Source organism: Centruroides vittatus, unplaced genomic scaffold (genome assembly GCF_030686945.1).
Source record: "Centruroides vittatus isolate TY-2023 unplaced genomic scaffold, ASM3068694v2 contig_1157, whole genome shotgun sequence".
Classification (NCBI taxonomy): domain Eukaryota; kingdom Metazoa; phylum Arthropoda; class Arachnida; order Scorpiones; family Buthidae; genus Centruroides; species Centruroides vittatus.
In genome coordinates, this window is record NW_027120743.1 from 324,806 (window position 1) to 343,002 (window position 18,197).

The 18,197-nt window shown below is 29.7% G+C and overlaps 1 protein-coding gene across 1 annotated transcript; it reads left to right on the plus strand.

The window, feature by feature from the left end:
• Positions 1 to 6,461: 6,461 nt before the first annotated feature.
• On the plus strand, positions 6,462 to 17,739 carry spt4 (Transcription elongation factor subunit spt4). The gene is made up of 4 exons (XM_067275509.1): positions 6,462 to 6,595; positions 10,383 to 10,489; positions 11,231 to 11,286; positions 17,519 to 17,739. The coding sequence occupies exons 1-4, from the start codon at positions 6,527 to 6,529 to the stop codon at positions 17,635 to 17,637; spliced, it is 351 nt and encodes a 116-aa protein (XP_067131610.1). The 5' UTR covers positions 6,462 to 6,526; the 3' UTR covers positions 17,638 to 17,739.
• Positions 17,740 to 18,197: the final 458 nt, after the last annotated feature.

Sequence of the window (18,197 nt, forward strand, 5' to 3'; positions counted from 1 at the left end):
CTGCGCCCACTTCTTCAAAGATTTCGTGACGATTCATCGATTGCTAGTGCCACTGTTTCTTTTTTTTTTTTTTTTTTTTGTGATGGATAATGGTCTGTGACGATTATAACCTGACCTAGTATTTTATATAGATGTGTGGCATAAGTAAAAACACAATGGTAGTTCTCAGTGGCGCGTTATCCTATGGACAATTGCCTGGGCTCCCTTCAACGGGGGGTCCCAAACCAATCTTTTTATAAGAAAAATGTCTAAAGTCAACGCAATATGGAACCCCCTAATTCAAATTCGCCCGGGCTCCACGAAGCTATAAGTAGTTCTACTTATAAATCTTATCTAGTTAACGATAATTGATCCGATTATATTAAATATTTAAATGTAAATCAATATTAAGCAATCTTCGAATATTCTCATTGGTACTCGTATTACTAAAGTATTCTATTTCCTAGATGCGTTTATAATAAACTCTTTCAAAAACGATATAGCGAGAGAGAGAGGAAAATATAATTAGTAATAATTACAGGCAAAAATAAATAAATTTGAGTAATTGATATTATTCTAATACAACTAATTTAATATTATAATCTAGTTATGGCAGAAGTATTGAGTTATATCACTGTATCATTTTCAAGGATAAACATTGCTTCTGATAATGTAATCGCCATTTCATTCACGTAACTAACGAATATTGTTTCAAAGAATTTATGAAGCATTTTTTTTTTTTTTAATAAAAATGGAATCGTACCATTGAATGAAGTTATGCACTTATTGTATTTCAGAAATCAGCGCCAATTATGCACTAGGCACATCAGACGCGTGCCTTGAGGACCCGGCTCTCGAAATTGGAAAAAAAAAAAAAAAAAGCCATTGTATATCACTATATCATAATTTATAAATAATTTTATAGCTAAAATTAGAAGTTATTAATATCTAACACCAGACTTTTTGTACACAGAATTTATAAACATAAAATCAAGACAGTGAAATTGTTTAGCGTAGATTCGTAAGTAGATAAACAGAGCGTTAAATGTATAATTTGTTTGTTTAAACACGCTACTTTAATTGTTTAGTGTGTTCGTTATTATTTTATTCATCGTTTATGTACAGATACTCCTTATAAGTAGAAACAACGACGTACAGTACAGTACAGTACAGTACAGTACATTAGCGTGTATTTTAACTGTCTTTCGGTGAAAGTCATTATTTTTTCTATTTTAAATGCTTTTTACTTTCTTTAATCTTACTCGTAATCATTTTATGGTTTAAAAAGTAGGAATTTTTTAGTTCTTTTTTTTCTTTTCAGAAGAAAGGGGGATAAGTGAAGAAATAGCATTTACCAATTGAATAGACAATGTAATAAATTACAGCTGACAGCTGAAAGGGTGTAAATCTTAACTGTCAGCTTAACTTTCCTAAACTTCTGTATGTCGTCCATACTACAAATTCGTTTAAAATTGCCGAATAAGTTGCTACTTAACTTCAATAAAAAAAGAAAAATTCTTATTTTTTTTATTCTTTTATTTTACAATTAAAAAATATATTTTGCTGAATTATAAATAATTAAATGTGATAAACTTAAAGACAACTTAATCAAAATAATTTATATGTTTTTCTAGATTTTAATTAGATACTGTACAAACAATTGATTTAAAAAATTACTACCCAAAGAATTAGATTTAATAAATGTTTTGAAAGGATCAATTCATTTAAAATGGAGATTTCTGAGAAAATAGAATTTTGTAAAAATTTGAAGACTCAGCAGCTTGACCCTTTATTATCTTAAAGATCTGGACCAATGTCAATTCTGGATGTAATAAATGTGTTGACAATTAATTAATTAGGACATTTTTCCAGTGTAAAATTCTTCCACTTTTAATTACATAATTGTATGTCGACTTAATCTCGGATTTTTTTCTTCTCTGTTTATTTGTATTTGATGATATCTGCAGACTAAAAGAATGATTATATTTAATAAAATTGTATTCTTTTCAAAAATAATTCGTTTGACATTATAACCCATAGAAATTCTTTATTCTGTAGTAAGCTTCTGTTAACTGACAAATGTACAGATTAGGTCTGCAATGTAGATCTATATGAAAAAGTTAATTATTTTACGTTAATATCTAAGCTTTCAAAAAGCTCTAACCATGAAAATATTTTTCTATAATTTACTTTCTGAAATCTCGGTTAATTAATTGATCGATTAACGCGAGATACCAGCATATTATAGACTATAAACCTGCCAAAATGGCGCTCATTACAGGCGAACAATTATTTAATCAGCGAAGACGAAGGATGGATGACATCCCCATCCATATTGTCCATGCCAAATTATGAAATCTGGACCAGCCGATGCTGCCCACAATAAAACGACATTTTGAAAAGAACTATTTGCTGGAAATTACAAGAAATATTGCTAGAATTAGAATCCAGATTCCTAAAACAAAGATATCATTTTATTATATTGATTATTTGGTTGTTGTTGAGCTACAATGTTGTTAGTTTTAATACAGTTTAAAGATAATAATTTGTTTGTAAGAAGTTTAAATTAAAAATTATATCTCTAATTGAGAATTAAATCGGATAACTGTAATAAAAATTCTTGTTTTATCACTTTTTATGAAGGTATTTGCTATTTGTAATAAGGCAAAGCGTTTATTATTATTATATTTTCATCTATTAAAAAATTGGCAGGGTTAATTTTTAAGTAAGATATGCCACATTTTTGTAATTATTTGCCGTATTAAATTTAATAATAAAGTTTTAATCATTCATATATCATTTACTTCCTTTTAAATCTTTATATTCCGATAAATGTATATATATATATATATATATATATATATTGGGTGTATAGGGATTTTACTATACATCTGTATAGTAAAATCTGATGAACGCAGATAGCTACAGTTAAGAACGTGACGTATGAAGTGACTACACACTGATAAAACCAGATCTCTTGTAGCACTCTTAGCTATAAAATTCGTAAATTAGCGTTTCTATATTGTAAACGATGCACGACAAGGAAAACAATCCAGAAACGTAGCTTTCCCGGTTGGTAAAAAATAGTTTTTACGATATCTTATTAATTATAATAAATAAAATTGTGTGTGGCGCCATCTATTACGAGATTTTGTTATTAAACATTTTTTATATCATTCATTATTATAAAATGGCAAGAAGCTTAATTTTGAGGGCAGAGATGAGTTTTATAAAAAGAAAATTGTATATGTTAATAACAAATAAACTCACATCTTTTTATCAGTGGCATAGCGAACATAACTGGCGCTCGGGGAACGACACTTTATTGGCGCCCTCTTGCCCCCCTCGCTACGCCACTGCCTTTTATCTCCTCGCTCCTCGACCTTTAACCATCAAATTTAACAGCATCAATGCTCCTTATACACAAGCTACCGTGCTAAATTTCATTACTTAATCTTTAACCCATTCTGAGATATTAAGCAAAATAGACACCAAACACACACGGATTTTTTTTTTTTTTTTGCCTTTTTTGGATTCAGGAGGTCTCAAAACATGGAAATTTGCAAAAAAACTTGAAGGGTCAAATCCAACACTTTCTCTTGTTATGTTTTATGTATACGTAACAGCCAGGAAAGTAAAAAGTCAATTACAAAGTTGTAGAGCATGACCGATTTAGTACAAAAGGACATCCTGCGTTGTAGGGTTTCTCAAACGGGATCCCGGTTGTTTTTTTAACCCGGGAAATATCCCGGGAAATTTTTCTTATCCCGGGAAATCCCGCAAATTTCTTAAAAATTCACTTTTTTCTTATTTTGTGTTAATGTTGGGAACATTTTGCAAATAGAAAGTATAATTAACTCATAAACTGTCAGAATACATTTGTATTTATTCATTTTAAATCTACTTATTAGTTTTTTTTTTTTTTTTTTTAATTTTTACTCGTTGTGGCACTTCACAAATGGTCAATAATCAAACGTTGCTTATTTGTGGCAGGACTCTCAAAATTCTTTACCTGTAATATCTGTAATAATTGTGCTTATGTTGTCTTAATTTTTAACCATGCCCAGTAGCTTCAATAACTGCGTAACGCCAAGTTGTGCAAATTGGGCCAGGATACGAACAAAGTCTGCGAGTATGAAGTTTTTCTTCATAACCTGATTATTAAAGACAAACGAACTGCCGAATTATTGGGCTATGATGTTTCAATTAAAGCAGTCGAGGTAGACAAATCAAGAATATTAGAGAACAAAAGAAGTACTACAATCTCGAAAACGAACTAGAAATCTTTCAGGATACCGGTGAAAAACACATAATATTTGTCTTCTCTTAAATGCATTAAACACGATTCCAATCACATCAACTGAATCGGTAAAGGCATTCTCGGTAGCAAGACTTTTCATTACTAAAATAAGAATTAGATTGAGTGATCGGAGTATTGACCATCTTTGCTTTTTAAAATCTTATAAATATTTACGATATTTTGTATTATATTTTATTTAAAAAACGAAAATTGCCTTCTAAGTTAGAAGTTTGATCTGAGTTCATTTTTTTAAAACTGAATTCAAAGCATTTTGTTGTTGTTGTTGTATGCAGTTTCCAGCAAACTGTAATAAATTTTTTCTATTTGTGAAAATTTCTAGTAGTTCAAAGGAAATTTTTAATATATATCTTAACAGCGTTATTAATATGATTCTGGAGGTTGCGGAGCGTCTTAAATTACTTTAAAAGACGAAAAATAATTACATCATTTGATTTCATGATAATTTGTATATGTTAAAAATAACTAATTTTGTCCCGGGATTTCCCGGGATCCCGGGAAACAGTTCACTTTTATCCCGGAATCCCGGGACAAGCAAAAGACCGGGAAATGAGAAACCCTACTGCGTACTGTACTTGAATAGAAAGCGTGAAATGCTAATTTGTCGGTATTTGATTCACCTCAATAGCGAGGTTGAGGCCGAAGTTTTAAACTCGAAAACGTGTACGTCGGACGTTCAGCGCCGCTTTCCTGTAAGCCTAGAAGTTTGACAATGGCGTCTGGAATGTCAGGCAGGATTCCACTGACTTTCCAAATGTCATTGTCAAACTTCTAGGCTTACAGGAAAGCGGCGCTGAACGTCCGACGTACACGTTTTCGCGTTTAAAACTTCGGCCTTAACCTTGCTATTGCTACCTCACAAAACAGTAAATTATAAGAAATAGTTAAGACGACTGCAAAAACTGCATGACGCCCACGTCTCTCGTATAGCAGTACCGAATTATTTCAAAGATGAGTATTGTGAACTCATCTTTGAAATAATTCGCCATGTCTACCTCTAACGAACAGTTTCGATCCCCATGCTTTGTGATATAGCACCGATGGTAAGGGAATGCCGAGAAATTAGCATTTTACGCTATTCATTATGCAGGGGAGGTTTTTTTGTACTGAATCGGTCGTGCTCTACAACTTTGTAATTGACTTTTTTTTTTTTTTTCTGGTCGTGCATCGTTTTCGCGATTGAAGCGTTTATATTGTATTTGAGTGTATCTAGTTGTCGGGTCTTGCTGAAAAATTTTTAAAATATCGCCGACCATTTAGCCAGCATTTTTATCGCAACTTTAATAAAAATATCGCTGAGTGACGATTTTGGCGCTATGCAGCGCGACCACTGTGTTATAGGTACTATCAAATGCTTATTTTCATTTTGTCGACCGGATGACCAAGGCGGTCAAGGGGCCAGTCTGTTACTTTGAAGATCCCGAATCGAATCCGGATGCTGTCGAAAAACCTCAGGAATTTTTCGAGAATAGTCGGGCCCCGTCCCTTACACTCGGGTGCCCTATCGTTTGGCGTAATCGAACCCACGTTAAAGTTTGAAAAAGGTCCTCTTACTGCCCTCAGGGAAAGAAAAAGTAAAAAAAACAGCAGTAGTGCCTTCCAACTTTACCCGTATCATTGGCCATTGATATGGGTAAAGTTGGAAGATACTGCTGGAAGAGCGGGTCAAAACTCTTCTCACCCTCCAAAAATTGGAAATGCTGACATTTTTAGGTTTTCTGGAAAATTCAATGTCGAATCTTAGAAACTAGCGCCGGCGTTTCTTTTACTGGTGTATTCCTGATTTCATTATGTTCTTATTTTTATTCTTTATTAGCATCAATAAAAGCTTTTATGCAGGCAACGTTACACTTTGTAATGATCAACTTATGGTTTTTAATATTCGAAAACCTTTTAGCGCGATAGTTCTATTAAAAAGCCAATGGTTCTAAAGCTTAATCTTTCCAAGGAGGGTATCGAAATCTAATAGATGGATACATCAATTATCGAGTTATTTTCTACGTATGCTCTTAAGTACTTTTTATTAACATTCATTACGAATCAATAACAATTAGTAAAGTTAAATATGTATTTTTGTCTCGAAATTTTTCATCGAAAATTTTAATGCTTCGGTTTTTTTTTTATTTAAACGAGCGCCATCTCGTGAGTATTTACGAACGTACTGTAGTGTTGTTTTGTGACGCAAATTGAGGTCTAGTGTTTTGTATTGTGTACCGTTTATCGAAAAAAATGTCTCTAGAAAGCATTCCGAAGGATTTGAGAAATTTAAGAGCGTGTCTCCTGTGTTCGATGGTTAAAGTAAGTCGATTATGAAAATATTTGTTTTTGTTTTACCCTTCAATTTGATCTTATATTAAAGTGTACCAGCCATGAATAAAAATAAATCAGTTTTCATTGGTAAATCCATAATGGAATTAATCAACAATCATGACATAGTTAATCAAATACAAATGTTATATTGGTAAAATAAATAATTACCTTGGTCCACAGTATTTTATATTGATTACTTTCAAAATACAATCTCTATTCTTTATTATAAAAGTTTTTACGGGCCGATTGTCGAATTTCGATTCGACGATCGGGTGAATCGGTCTTGCATTTCTTTCTGTGATTCCAAATTAATATCTTTTTATTTCTTTGACATTTCTTACTGTATTGTATTGAGGAGGAGCATACGGTAGAAGCTCCATATTTACTTTTTGTATGTCTGAGATTTGGTATTTGCAAATATAAACGTCTCTTGAAACATGATTCGTTAGTATAAAGCCACGCCGACTGCTGTATAAGATCGGGCCATTTTCCAGCGAATATAATTTAAATTATTAATTACTTTCTAATTAAGTTGGCATTGTATGTAGCTGACAATGGTTATATTGTAATTAAATATACCTAGAAGAGATCTGACCGGAAGCATAATTGGCAACGTGTCCGATTAAGCAGGATTTGCAGGTTTGAGTCCTGCTCTGGGCTGATTCTTTTCTTCCGGAATATTCAAAAATTATAATTACTAAATTTAATATGTGATGATGCCTAATTCCTCCTTCTAGGGACAAATTAGTTAGTGATTAAAATTATAATTGCCAGAAAATAGCCTGAACTTATACGGCAGTTGGTGTGGCTTTGGTGTTTGCAACTTTTTCGTATTCATAAATTCATATTTTACCACATCACAAATGCAGTAGTGGACAATAAACATTGTATTTTATATATTTTATTTAATATTACATTCCTGTGTATGACTCTCTAGGTAAATTTGTATTTTTCGAATTCTCGTACAAGCATTTTTAATCTTACTTACTTGTGCAGTTATTGCATTTATTAAATTTATCCTTTCTTGAAGACTGCGTGTTGTTGCCAGAATACAAATATTGTCGGCACAAACTAAATTGTCATTAGATGATCACAAATTTATTTTCAAGTTAGGTTCAGATGTGAAGTTTATCTGTTGCATTATCCTGTTAGTATTATATGTAGAAAGGCAAAAGCACACATCTCTACCTAACCCCTGTTATTATCTCAAAGGGTTCTGACAATTCTCTACAATGTTTTACTATGCATTTGAAATCAGTATAAAGATTTTTGATTATATTTGAAGTGTACAATTCCATCAAATAAAATAGGTCAATGGGACATACAGCTCAACCTACGTGACCTAGTATTAGAGGAAGTCAAAGTTTGGAATCCCAGGCTACCAGACATGTAAAACTGGAGAGGTTATTTGTTCTGTCTTTGTTTGTGAGAATGTACAAGTTGAGTCCCCATCACTCTCTCTCGTTATTTCTATTTAAAACTTATAGAACTGAGTCAAATTAATTTCTTCAAAGAGTGGTAATCTTACAGCTGAAAACTAAGTAGAAGGAAGATGTGTAGCTTTCTTCATATTACTATACTTTCAAATTGAGTTGTTATATTGTATATACTTTTCCTTTACACATTATCAAATCCCTGTTTAAAGTTGATAAGGCAAGTTGTAATTCTAGGTTAAATTCACTACATTGATGAAATTCCACAAAAATAAGTACCGTATTTAGTCACATATAAGACAAGGTTTTTATTCATTTTTCACTGCTTCAAAAATCTAGGTCATCCTATACATGCGAGTAAAAAATATTTTTCGTTTTTGCAATAATTTTTTTGTGAATCGTGTATTTGCATTTTTTACCAGACACTCACCCTCTAGTGTTTAAAAACAAGTATTTTATCTGGGTCATTTCAATTGTTCTTGTGTATTGTCAGGAGTAAAGATGATTAGCAATAGGAAGAACAAAGCTTTTGAATTAAATTCCAAAATCTCATGGGAGCTCGATATAAGTTTTAATCCCAAACAGACTGTACACAACATTGCTAATATCAAGCGGTTGTTGTATTCAATAGGCAAAAAATCAGCATGAAAACAAACCGAGATGGATGAGTTTTTTAATTAACAAATTGTGAAGTCTTGAAGTGCAAATGAGTATACATAATTCGTCTTTTTTTGTGCTTACAGAATATACAGTTTCTGTCAGCTTTGCAATATACACGTACAGTGCAATATACAATCTTGTAACATGTATTTCTATAGAATAAAGAATAGAGATCTCAACAGACTGAATAATTTCAACTACAGGTATTTCTTTTATATAGGGGGTTAAATAACAGATTCTGGGTGTGCAGGAAATCTGTTGATGTCAATATAATGGATTCTTGGAACAACGGATGATTTTTGGTGGCCCGAGCGATTTGTTAAAATGAGATTCTATTATGGTAAAACCTGTCCAAAATGGAACCTTAATAAAATGGAAACCTGCCTAAAAGGAAAAAACACTTCAGAGAGGAACAACTTTCTATGTTAAAAAGAAAACCTGACAAAATGGAAACATTTAGTATTGTGTGATTCCAATTTATGAAGATTTTACTGTATGTAACACAATGTTAGATTTTTGATTAAATTAATTTGTCTTCAGACACAATAGTTGCATTACCGTGTTTATTGTTCACGAAACATTAAATGCACAGTGGATGATGTACCAAAACACAAAAACAAATGAGTTTCTGGAGTTTGGATAATTCAAAAAATTTTGTTCATGACACTTAGTCATAAACAAAATTTTGGGAACAAGGTTCAGAGACTCCTAGTCTCATCAAGTTTCCACTGTATCTGCATGTTGTAGATATTTCTTTATTGGAAAATTTTAGAATGGCATATTTGGAATGCTAATAAACTAATTGTTGAAAAATAATAATTTATATAAAAAGTTTCTGATTTTTCATTCTAACTGGAAAATTTAGAACCGAGTGAAACAAGAATGATTTTCAGCGAAGGAAAATTCTATCATTTCAATTACAGGTATACCTCGAGTTACGTCGTTCTCGATTATATGTTGTTTGTCAAAAAAGTATATGGAAAAATAAAAATCAAGTTTAAGTCATTTTATTTGACTTTACATCCATCTGCCATAAATATTGAAGTGGTAATATCACTAGAAAAGCATTAAAAGCACATAAAATCATATTAAAATATGTACATTTACAGTAAATGTTAATATAATCATCATAAATCCTAGAGAACTAAACATGAAAACATCTGTGTTTCTGTGTTGTCATCTTATTTAGCAGACTTTAAGTGCTCATTATTGGCATTTTCCACTGTAGTTTCAACTTATGTCGTAACTACACAAATAAATTCGACTTACGTCGCCTCTCCTGGGACCAATTACCGACGTAAGGTGAGGTATACCTGTATTTAAGATCATTACCAATGAAAGAATTTAATTCTTTGCAAAAACCAAGAATTAAATTTTGGATAACATTGGATCTTGCTGAATGAAAGACAAGAATTATTTGAAATGATGAATGAAGTTAATGCAATCCAGATTTTAGTAATTTTAGGAATTTTAGTACATTAATATTTTTTGATTAATAACATCAGAAATAGAAATGTAAAAAATTTATGTAACAATTTGATATGAAAACACATGAATTTCAGATAAAAATGCTTTTAATAAAATTTTTAAGATTTCTTGACAAAAAAAGTTTGACAAATTTAAAATTATTATATTTAAGTTATATTTTATGCTTATAAATGTTTTTTTTTTTTTTTTTTCAGACTCTTGAACAATTTGAATTTGATGGTTGTGATAATTGTGAAGGTTATCTTGGTATGAAAAATAATCGAGATATGGTTTATGATTGTACTAGTTCAAATTTTGATGGGTACACTTTTCTTTTTATTTTATAAATTATTTCTACCAGTGTATATGTTTAAAATTAGTATTTTAGTTAATCTAATGAATTAAATTATACTTTTAATGTATTTTTAAGAAGTATAGTATTATTATAAAAACTTAACTTTTTGTTAAATGGAAATATTTTAGTACAGGTACTCCTCACTTTAACACCGAATTCTGTTCCGACGACTACGTCATTAAGCGAATTGGTCGATAAGCGAGAAGCTTGTGCTGGGAGTATAGGATCATTGTAAAATTATGCAACAAACTCCAAATTTATTCATAAAAAGACTATTATAGTACGCTTAGTGCGCATGTCACCATTCTCCACTGACTGACACTCAAGCTGAGAAAGGGGATTCCCCAAATTGCAGGTCAAAACTCGATTGGTCGTAAGTGTGAATGGTCGTTAAGCAGATAGGTCATAAAGTGAGGAGTACAGTACCTGTATCTAATTTTACAAATCTTTTTGTTTTGAGATAACCTACTTATTGGCTAAAATACAGCCAAATTGGTGATCTGTTCAGTAATATTTTCTCTTCTAACAGTAGATTTTTTAAAATTTATTATTATTTTTAAATATTATAATATAAAAATATAAACATTATGAATAAATATTACTTCTTAGAAATGAAGAATCATTCATTTGATTTTTAGTTTGTTGAAACAAAATCTAAATTAATTTAATTTAATTGTTATTTTATAAAACTATTAATTTTTTTTAAAGATTGATCTCACTTATGGGACCAGAAGATAGCTGGGTTGCTAAATGGCAGAGAATAAGTAAGTATATTTCTATAATAACTCTAAAAAAAGAATAGTTTTAAATTAACAATAACTTATTTTAAACTGTAAAATCTACTCATGTAAAATCTACTCATATTTAATACTTTAGGCAGTCCATGGCTTTTAGACAACTTGTTCGTTTGTATATAATTTTTTTATACCTCTTAATCACTTTTTATACATTAAATTCAGACTTTCATACAAGTTCAGCCAACAAACAAAAATTTTGAGCTATTGTGCAATGGCATTTCCTGTCAGATTTGGTTTCAGAACCATTAAAATCATTTTTAAAAATAAATTTTTGTGTGTACAATGTTTAATCTATGGCAGGAGTCACCAAACTTTTTTCACAGCGGGCTAGATAACTGAGAGAATGACTTGTGCGGGCCGCATAATCAATTTGTTCAATACGGCATACTGAATACACAAAAAATAAAGACAACCAACATATTTATTTACCAAACATAAACACGATCGCTACAGCAAGCTTGTAATTTCTTTTCTTAGAAACTTCATTGAGGTACTTATATAAAAAGTGCTCTGATATCCAATGTCACAAAAAGTCACCAAAGTTTTTATTACACTGATTTATCTAAAAATTATATTACTGTCAGATGAAAACATCAGATTAGACCAATTTTGGAATTTTTACTTACTTTGTAAAAAAATTAAAATAAGTGTAGGTTTATCTACAATCTATGATGTTTCCATATAAATAATTACATTTTAGCTCATTTGTGGCACAGTGCGGCAATGGGCCATAGTTTGGTGACCACTGATCTATGGTTTGATGTTTCAAATAATGATTTATGCATTATAATATATTCACTGTAAAAATTAACTTGTTTATCTTAAGAGATTTTATAATATTAGCTCTCTGGAAATTGACCTTCTGATGTTCATCTTTCATATACATTTTTTAGGAATGCATTACATTCAAAAGTCAAGGACTGTGTGTATTTTATTCATAAACTGAAATCTTCTGTCATTTTTCTATATACAGTGGTGTCTCAATTTGAACTTAATCCATTCCAGAAGATTGAAATTTAAAATCAATTTTTCCTGTTAAAAGTAATGGAAAATGAATTAATCCATTCCCAGACCTTAAACAGCAGCCATTTTAATCAAGTTAAAACAGCAAGTACATGTAATTTACTGTATAAACAACACAATTAAATGTCCTAATAGTAAATTAAAACACAAAAACAAGCAATTATTTATTGTGACATTGTCACAATGCTGGGCTGCAATTTTAATCATATTTTTAATTTATTTGATTTAAAATATATGTTTTCCACCTGAAATTAGTAGGGACTTGTCCCTCTATTCTTTTCCTTTAACAAAAGAAGTTGTGCCAGTCATCTATTAACTTCTTTTGGGGGAAAAGATTTGAATTGAAATAACATAACTTCTGGTTTGCATTGGAAATTTTTATATAATTAATTGGGGCCTCCTGCCCCTAAGATTTCCATATCTGGTCTAGGATTTCGTCTATCTAACTCTGTTCTTGAGATTAAGAAAAGATGAACATATGAACATACATATGACAATGGGAATTTGTAGGTCTACAATTTTTTCAAATTGCAGCCCAATAAATAAAATATATAAATACTGTATAATAAAATGAAAATTGCATTAACTGGTCATGCAGCAACAACTTCAGCAAGTTAAACATGGCTGCCAGATCTGCCACACATGTACTGCTGTCATGCTTCGTGATAAGTTTCTTTTTCATCTAAATCATTGATATTATGTCCTTCCTCTAAGATTTCATTTCTTCTACACATTTCTCAGATGTTATGGTTAATCAGTGAGGGTTATATTGGGTCCAACAAAATGTTTGCATATTTTTAACAGCTATCATTACTTAATATAGATGTGTGATTTAATTTTAAGTTGTGCAATTTAACATATTATTGCTAATGTGATTATATTCTTTGTTTAGAAGCCTATTTTAAACTTTTTACTTCACATTTTGTTTGAATAAAATCAAGTTGAAATGTCTCCAGATAAAAAGCATATCAGGATGTTATGCTTTTTGAGTCTTGGAAAAGATATAATGTAGTACATACAGTAAAAAAAAAATTTGTAATATGCACGCTCCTAAACTTCAAACATGTGAAATTCAGTTTAAAAAGTTCCATTCAGTAAAATTTTGAACTAAAGGATACAAAACATATGGGATATCCAAAAGCTGTCAATGATATAATTTGCAAGAATATGACTTCTGAATTTAGTATATATATATTGTGCATTATTTGTCGATTTTCTAAATTGAAAATTGACAAATAATGCACAATATATATAACCAAATATGTCAACAATAAAGTGAAAAAAGCACTGCAAACATATGAACGTAATGCAAGAACAAGAAATAACTGGATACACAACAGATTGCATTAGCACTTTGAGAGCATTTTCATGCACTTTAACTGCTAATGCAATTTGCCTTTGAAGTTCAAACTTCAAAGGTAAATTTTTCTGGAATTTAGTGTTCAGAGTATGATGTACCACAGTATTTTTTTCCTCGTGTTTATTTTATTTGCAAACACAAGACTAAATAATATAGTTATTAGAATTGTGTTACACTGAAACCAATAAAATTATAATTTTGAATTCCTATACTGACTTAGATCTGAATATATGAGGGTAATTCCAAAAGTAAGGTCTCCTATTTTTTTAAATACAAAGAAATGTTTATACAAAAATAAAGTTCATATCATTTTAAAGCTTGAATATTTATCTATTTTTCTACATAATCACCATTTCGATCGATGCATTTTTGTAGGCACTGTAGCAGTTTTTGTATGCCCATGTTACACCAGCTCACCACCACATTATGGGTCCCATCTTGCACACACCTTCTGATATTGCAACTTTTCTGTTAAAATCCTATGAATTGTGCTTGAGGAAAACCCAATAACCAAAATGAAGAGATCATCCAGAGTGATTCACTGATCTTCACGCATGGTTTTCTCAACCTTTGCAACTGTCTCGTTGGAAATTGACGGTTCTCCCGCTTCTTTCTTCATTGTGAATTTCAGTACGATCGGCTGCAAACTCCCTATACCACTTGAAGATGTTTTTGACATCTATGCACAACTCGCCACACACTTCCATCAATTGGCAATGAATTTCAATCGGTTTAACATGACGTGGCGGCGAGCTGGTATGACATGGGCATACAAAAATTGCCACAGTGCATACGAAAATGCATAGACCGAAATGGCGATTATGTAGAAAAATAGATAAATGTTCGAGCTTTAAAATGATATGAACTTTATTTTTATATAAACATTTCTTTGTATTTAAAAAATTAGAAGACCTTACTTTTGGGATTACCCTCGTAAATTCCAGATGATTAAATTTTTTCAGCATTTTATGGAATTTTTTTCTTTATACATAATGTACAAATGATTAAAAACAATATTACAGATCATAATGCACTATTTTAAAATACAAATTTGAAAAAATGTTAAATTTTCTAATGTCAACTACATTATAGGAATATTTTAAACATTTAATAGTTTCAAGATACATTTTTAAATTTAAAATAGTTACGAGCCATTCTTTCTTTAGAACATGGCTTGTACATTGTTATGGTATGGAAAATAGTTTTAATTTTTATTGTTATAGTATTCTTTTTCTATCTAAAATATATTAAACTAAGAAAGGGACACTGTAATCGATAACAATTAATAAAAATGTATTCAAAATCAAAGTTACAAATTTTCCAATAAGAAAATACTAAATAAAATTGGTCAATATTAATAATGCTTTGGTATTTCATGATTATTTGGATTATTTAATCCAATAACAGCTTATTTACATTTTAAAGAAAAATAACAATTTAAATTTTCTGAATTTGTTGGAGTATGAACTCTAAGTTGAGTTTTAAAATAAACATTTGGCTTTATTTCCATCTTTATTTAGTTGATACATGCCATTTGCACATTTCAGGCATAGAGCCCCTCATCAGTCAACTAAACAATACAAATTTAAAATATTACATGGGTATTTGACAAACTGAATAATGAATAGCTGCACCTGTGTGAAAACATAATAATAATCTTTTGCAATAATGTCCATTTTCCTTCACATTTAGGATTTTATTATCCAAGATGAATTTCAGTCAAAAACTGTCCAAAATGGTGGATATTTCAATGATTCTTAGTGAATGAAAACTTATAGAATTTAGCTCCTAGGATTGGAGAATTACACAGGATTGATCTGGAGCTACAAGAAATTTTCTTGGTGGCCACATTTGGAATATTTTTCTTTACTTCAATGATTCCCAAAATAAATTGAATAAGAATTGCACAATATAATGAATTCAAGCATGAAGAATCACTTAGTTTAAGCAAGTATACAGTAAAACCTGCCTAAAAGGGAATATAACAGTACTTGTAAAATTTTTCCATTTTGGTAGGATTCCGTTTTATAGATGGTTACGATTTTATCAATGCCGAAAAAGAGAAAAGTTGAAGAATTATTACAACTCTTATTTAAGACTGTTTCTCCAACATAGATGTTTGTTTATATTTTCAACATTTCTCTGTACACTTATGATGTGTATATGTGCTGCACAGAGGAATAAAACTATAAAAACCAAATATTCATGGATTGTGTTTTAATTGCTCTTTTTCTGAGAATACACCACTTGCTCTTTAGTGCTTAATTTATCATCAAGTTAGAATACTATAGCACTTCATTTTGTATTTAAAAATTACTCTTTGTATTTTCTATAAGAATAGTAGCTCTTAGAAGTAAATTTTTGTTACTCTCATTGCCATTAATAATATTACAGTAGCCTAAACTCCTGTACAATGCACCACTGCTACACATGCAAAATTCAAATTTTATTGTTCAGAAGTATACTTTTTTTCAACTTTTAGACCTAGGTTTAAACTCGCATCAATCGTGTAATAATGCAAGTTTTGATAACACAATTTCTAACATGTAACATATCCCCACATTGTACAGGACTCCATTGTAATTAATTTTGGCTAGTTCTATGAATTTTGTTAAGTCATGCTGCTGCTGATTTTCTCTGGCTAACATGTAGAGAGTGGATATGATCCATTCTAAAACATTTCATCATAATCATTTGATAACTTTTAATTATGAAAAAAATGTAAATATATCAAATTAGTTTTTTAATTATAGTAATTATTTTTTATATTTTTAGCACAACTTTTCCAAATAACACATTTTTAAATATTCATTACTTTGTCAAAGTAATTAAAAATTGTAAATGAAGAAAATGATATTGTATTATGGATATTTCCCAGACAATGAATGATGATCTTGAATAACTGGTCATGTAAAAGTTTACTGTTATATGAAAGTTAGCAGCAAATAATTCTAAATCATAATTAATGCTGTGTTAAAAACTCTCATTTTACTAGGGTTACATTGTTGAAATTTTTAAAAATTGTATAAACTGTTAAAAACAAGTACAGAATGACAAAGTAGTAGTTCCTTAGTTCACAAATTAACATCTCACAACAGACAAGTTTTCACAATATTTGCAAATGTTTTTACTTTTATGTAAATTAATTATTGTGGCACTAAGTTTTCAGCTTATAATAGTCTTTTATGTAATAAATCATTGCATTTTGAAATTAAGTTTTAATTTAGGCAGATTTTCATTTTGTAGAGGGTCCATTTTAGAAAGGCTTTACGGTATTACTATTGAATCTAATAATAATACTATTATCTGGTATTATGATTGTATGAAATCTTAATGTTTCTTAGTCTGTTAATCAACTAGCAAATATATTATTAGTCATCAGTACATAATCTAAATTTTAATGATCAATTTGAGATTTATTACTAAAGATCAAGATTTTCTAAACTTTTAATATTTATGTATGATTTGTGTATCTGCCAGCTTCAGTTTATTCACATCTCTCATTTGTATTTAACATAATCACATTAAATTCTTGATTATTTTTGATGATTTGAATGGAAAAATATCTAGAAATATATGTTCTTTTAACAGTTGAACTCTTATATTCTTATGAATCATACTAAAAGTTTTATTTTATTTATTAAATTTAAGTAATTTTAAGTATTTTCATAAACTATATTTTAAGAAAGGCCTATAAATACTTTTGAAGTAATTGCTTTTAGATTGTTAGAATAAGCAAGTTGATATATAATTTTGAAAAAAAAATTATAATGTTTTTTTTTACAGCTTTTATAAATTTAGTATTAATCTTTTTAGATCATATGGTTAAAGGAATTTATGCTATATCCGTATCTGGCCGTCTTCCACCAGGTATTATTCGTGAGCTGAAAAGTCGTGGAATTACTTATAAATCAAGAGATACTAGTACTACCTGAATTTATATATAAACTGAAGCTATTTAAAGTATTATATGTGTAAAATTATTAATTTCATTATTGTAAACATATAAAAATTAAATAAAAATCTTTGATAACTAAGGACTTGCTTTATGTAGACATTTGATCAGTGGTTCACAACATTTTCTAAGCTACATATTTTATTGAAAATGGAAAATTTCATGTATTCCTAAACATAAGTTGAAAATAGTTAGTTTTTGAAACCATTTGACAACATTCTTTAATTAATTTAATTTTTAAAAATAAATAATAGTAAGAAAATAGTGTTTTGTAATTAAATACTTTGGTAGTAATGACAAGTGTTCACAATTCTGTAGCTTAACCACAAGAATTTTCATTAGCAGTATATTCTAAATAACTAAAATATTTTTCAGAAACAAAATAAATGCAAAAACAAATTGCCTATATTAGTAAAAAACACCAAACAGCAGGATTATTCTTTCAGTTGTCCTGAAGATGATCTATTAAAGAGATAAAGAGAAAATGTTTGACTTTTAAACTACTATTGCTATTTTGGTGTTTTTTTTTTTACTAATAAA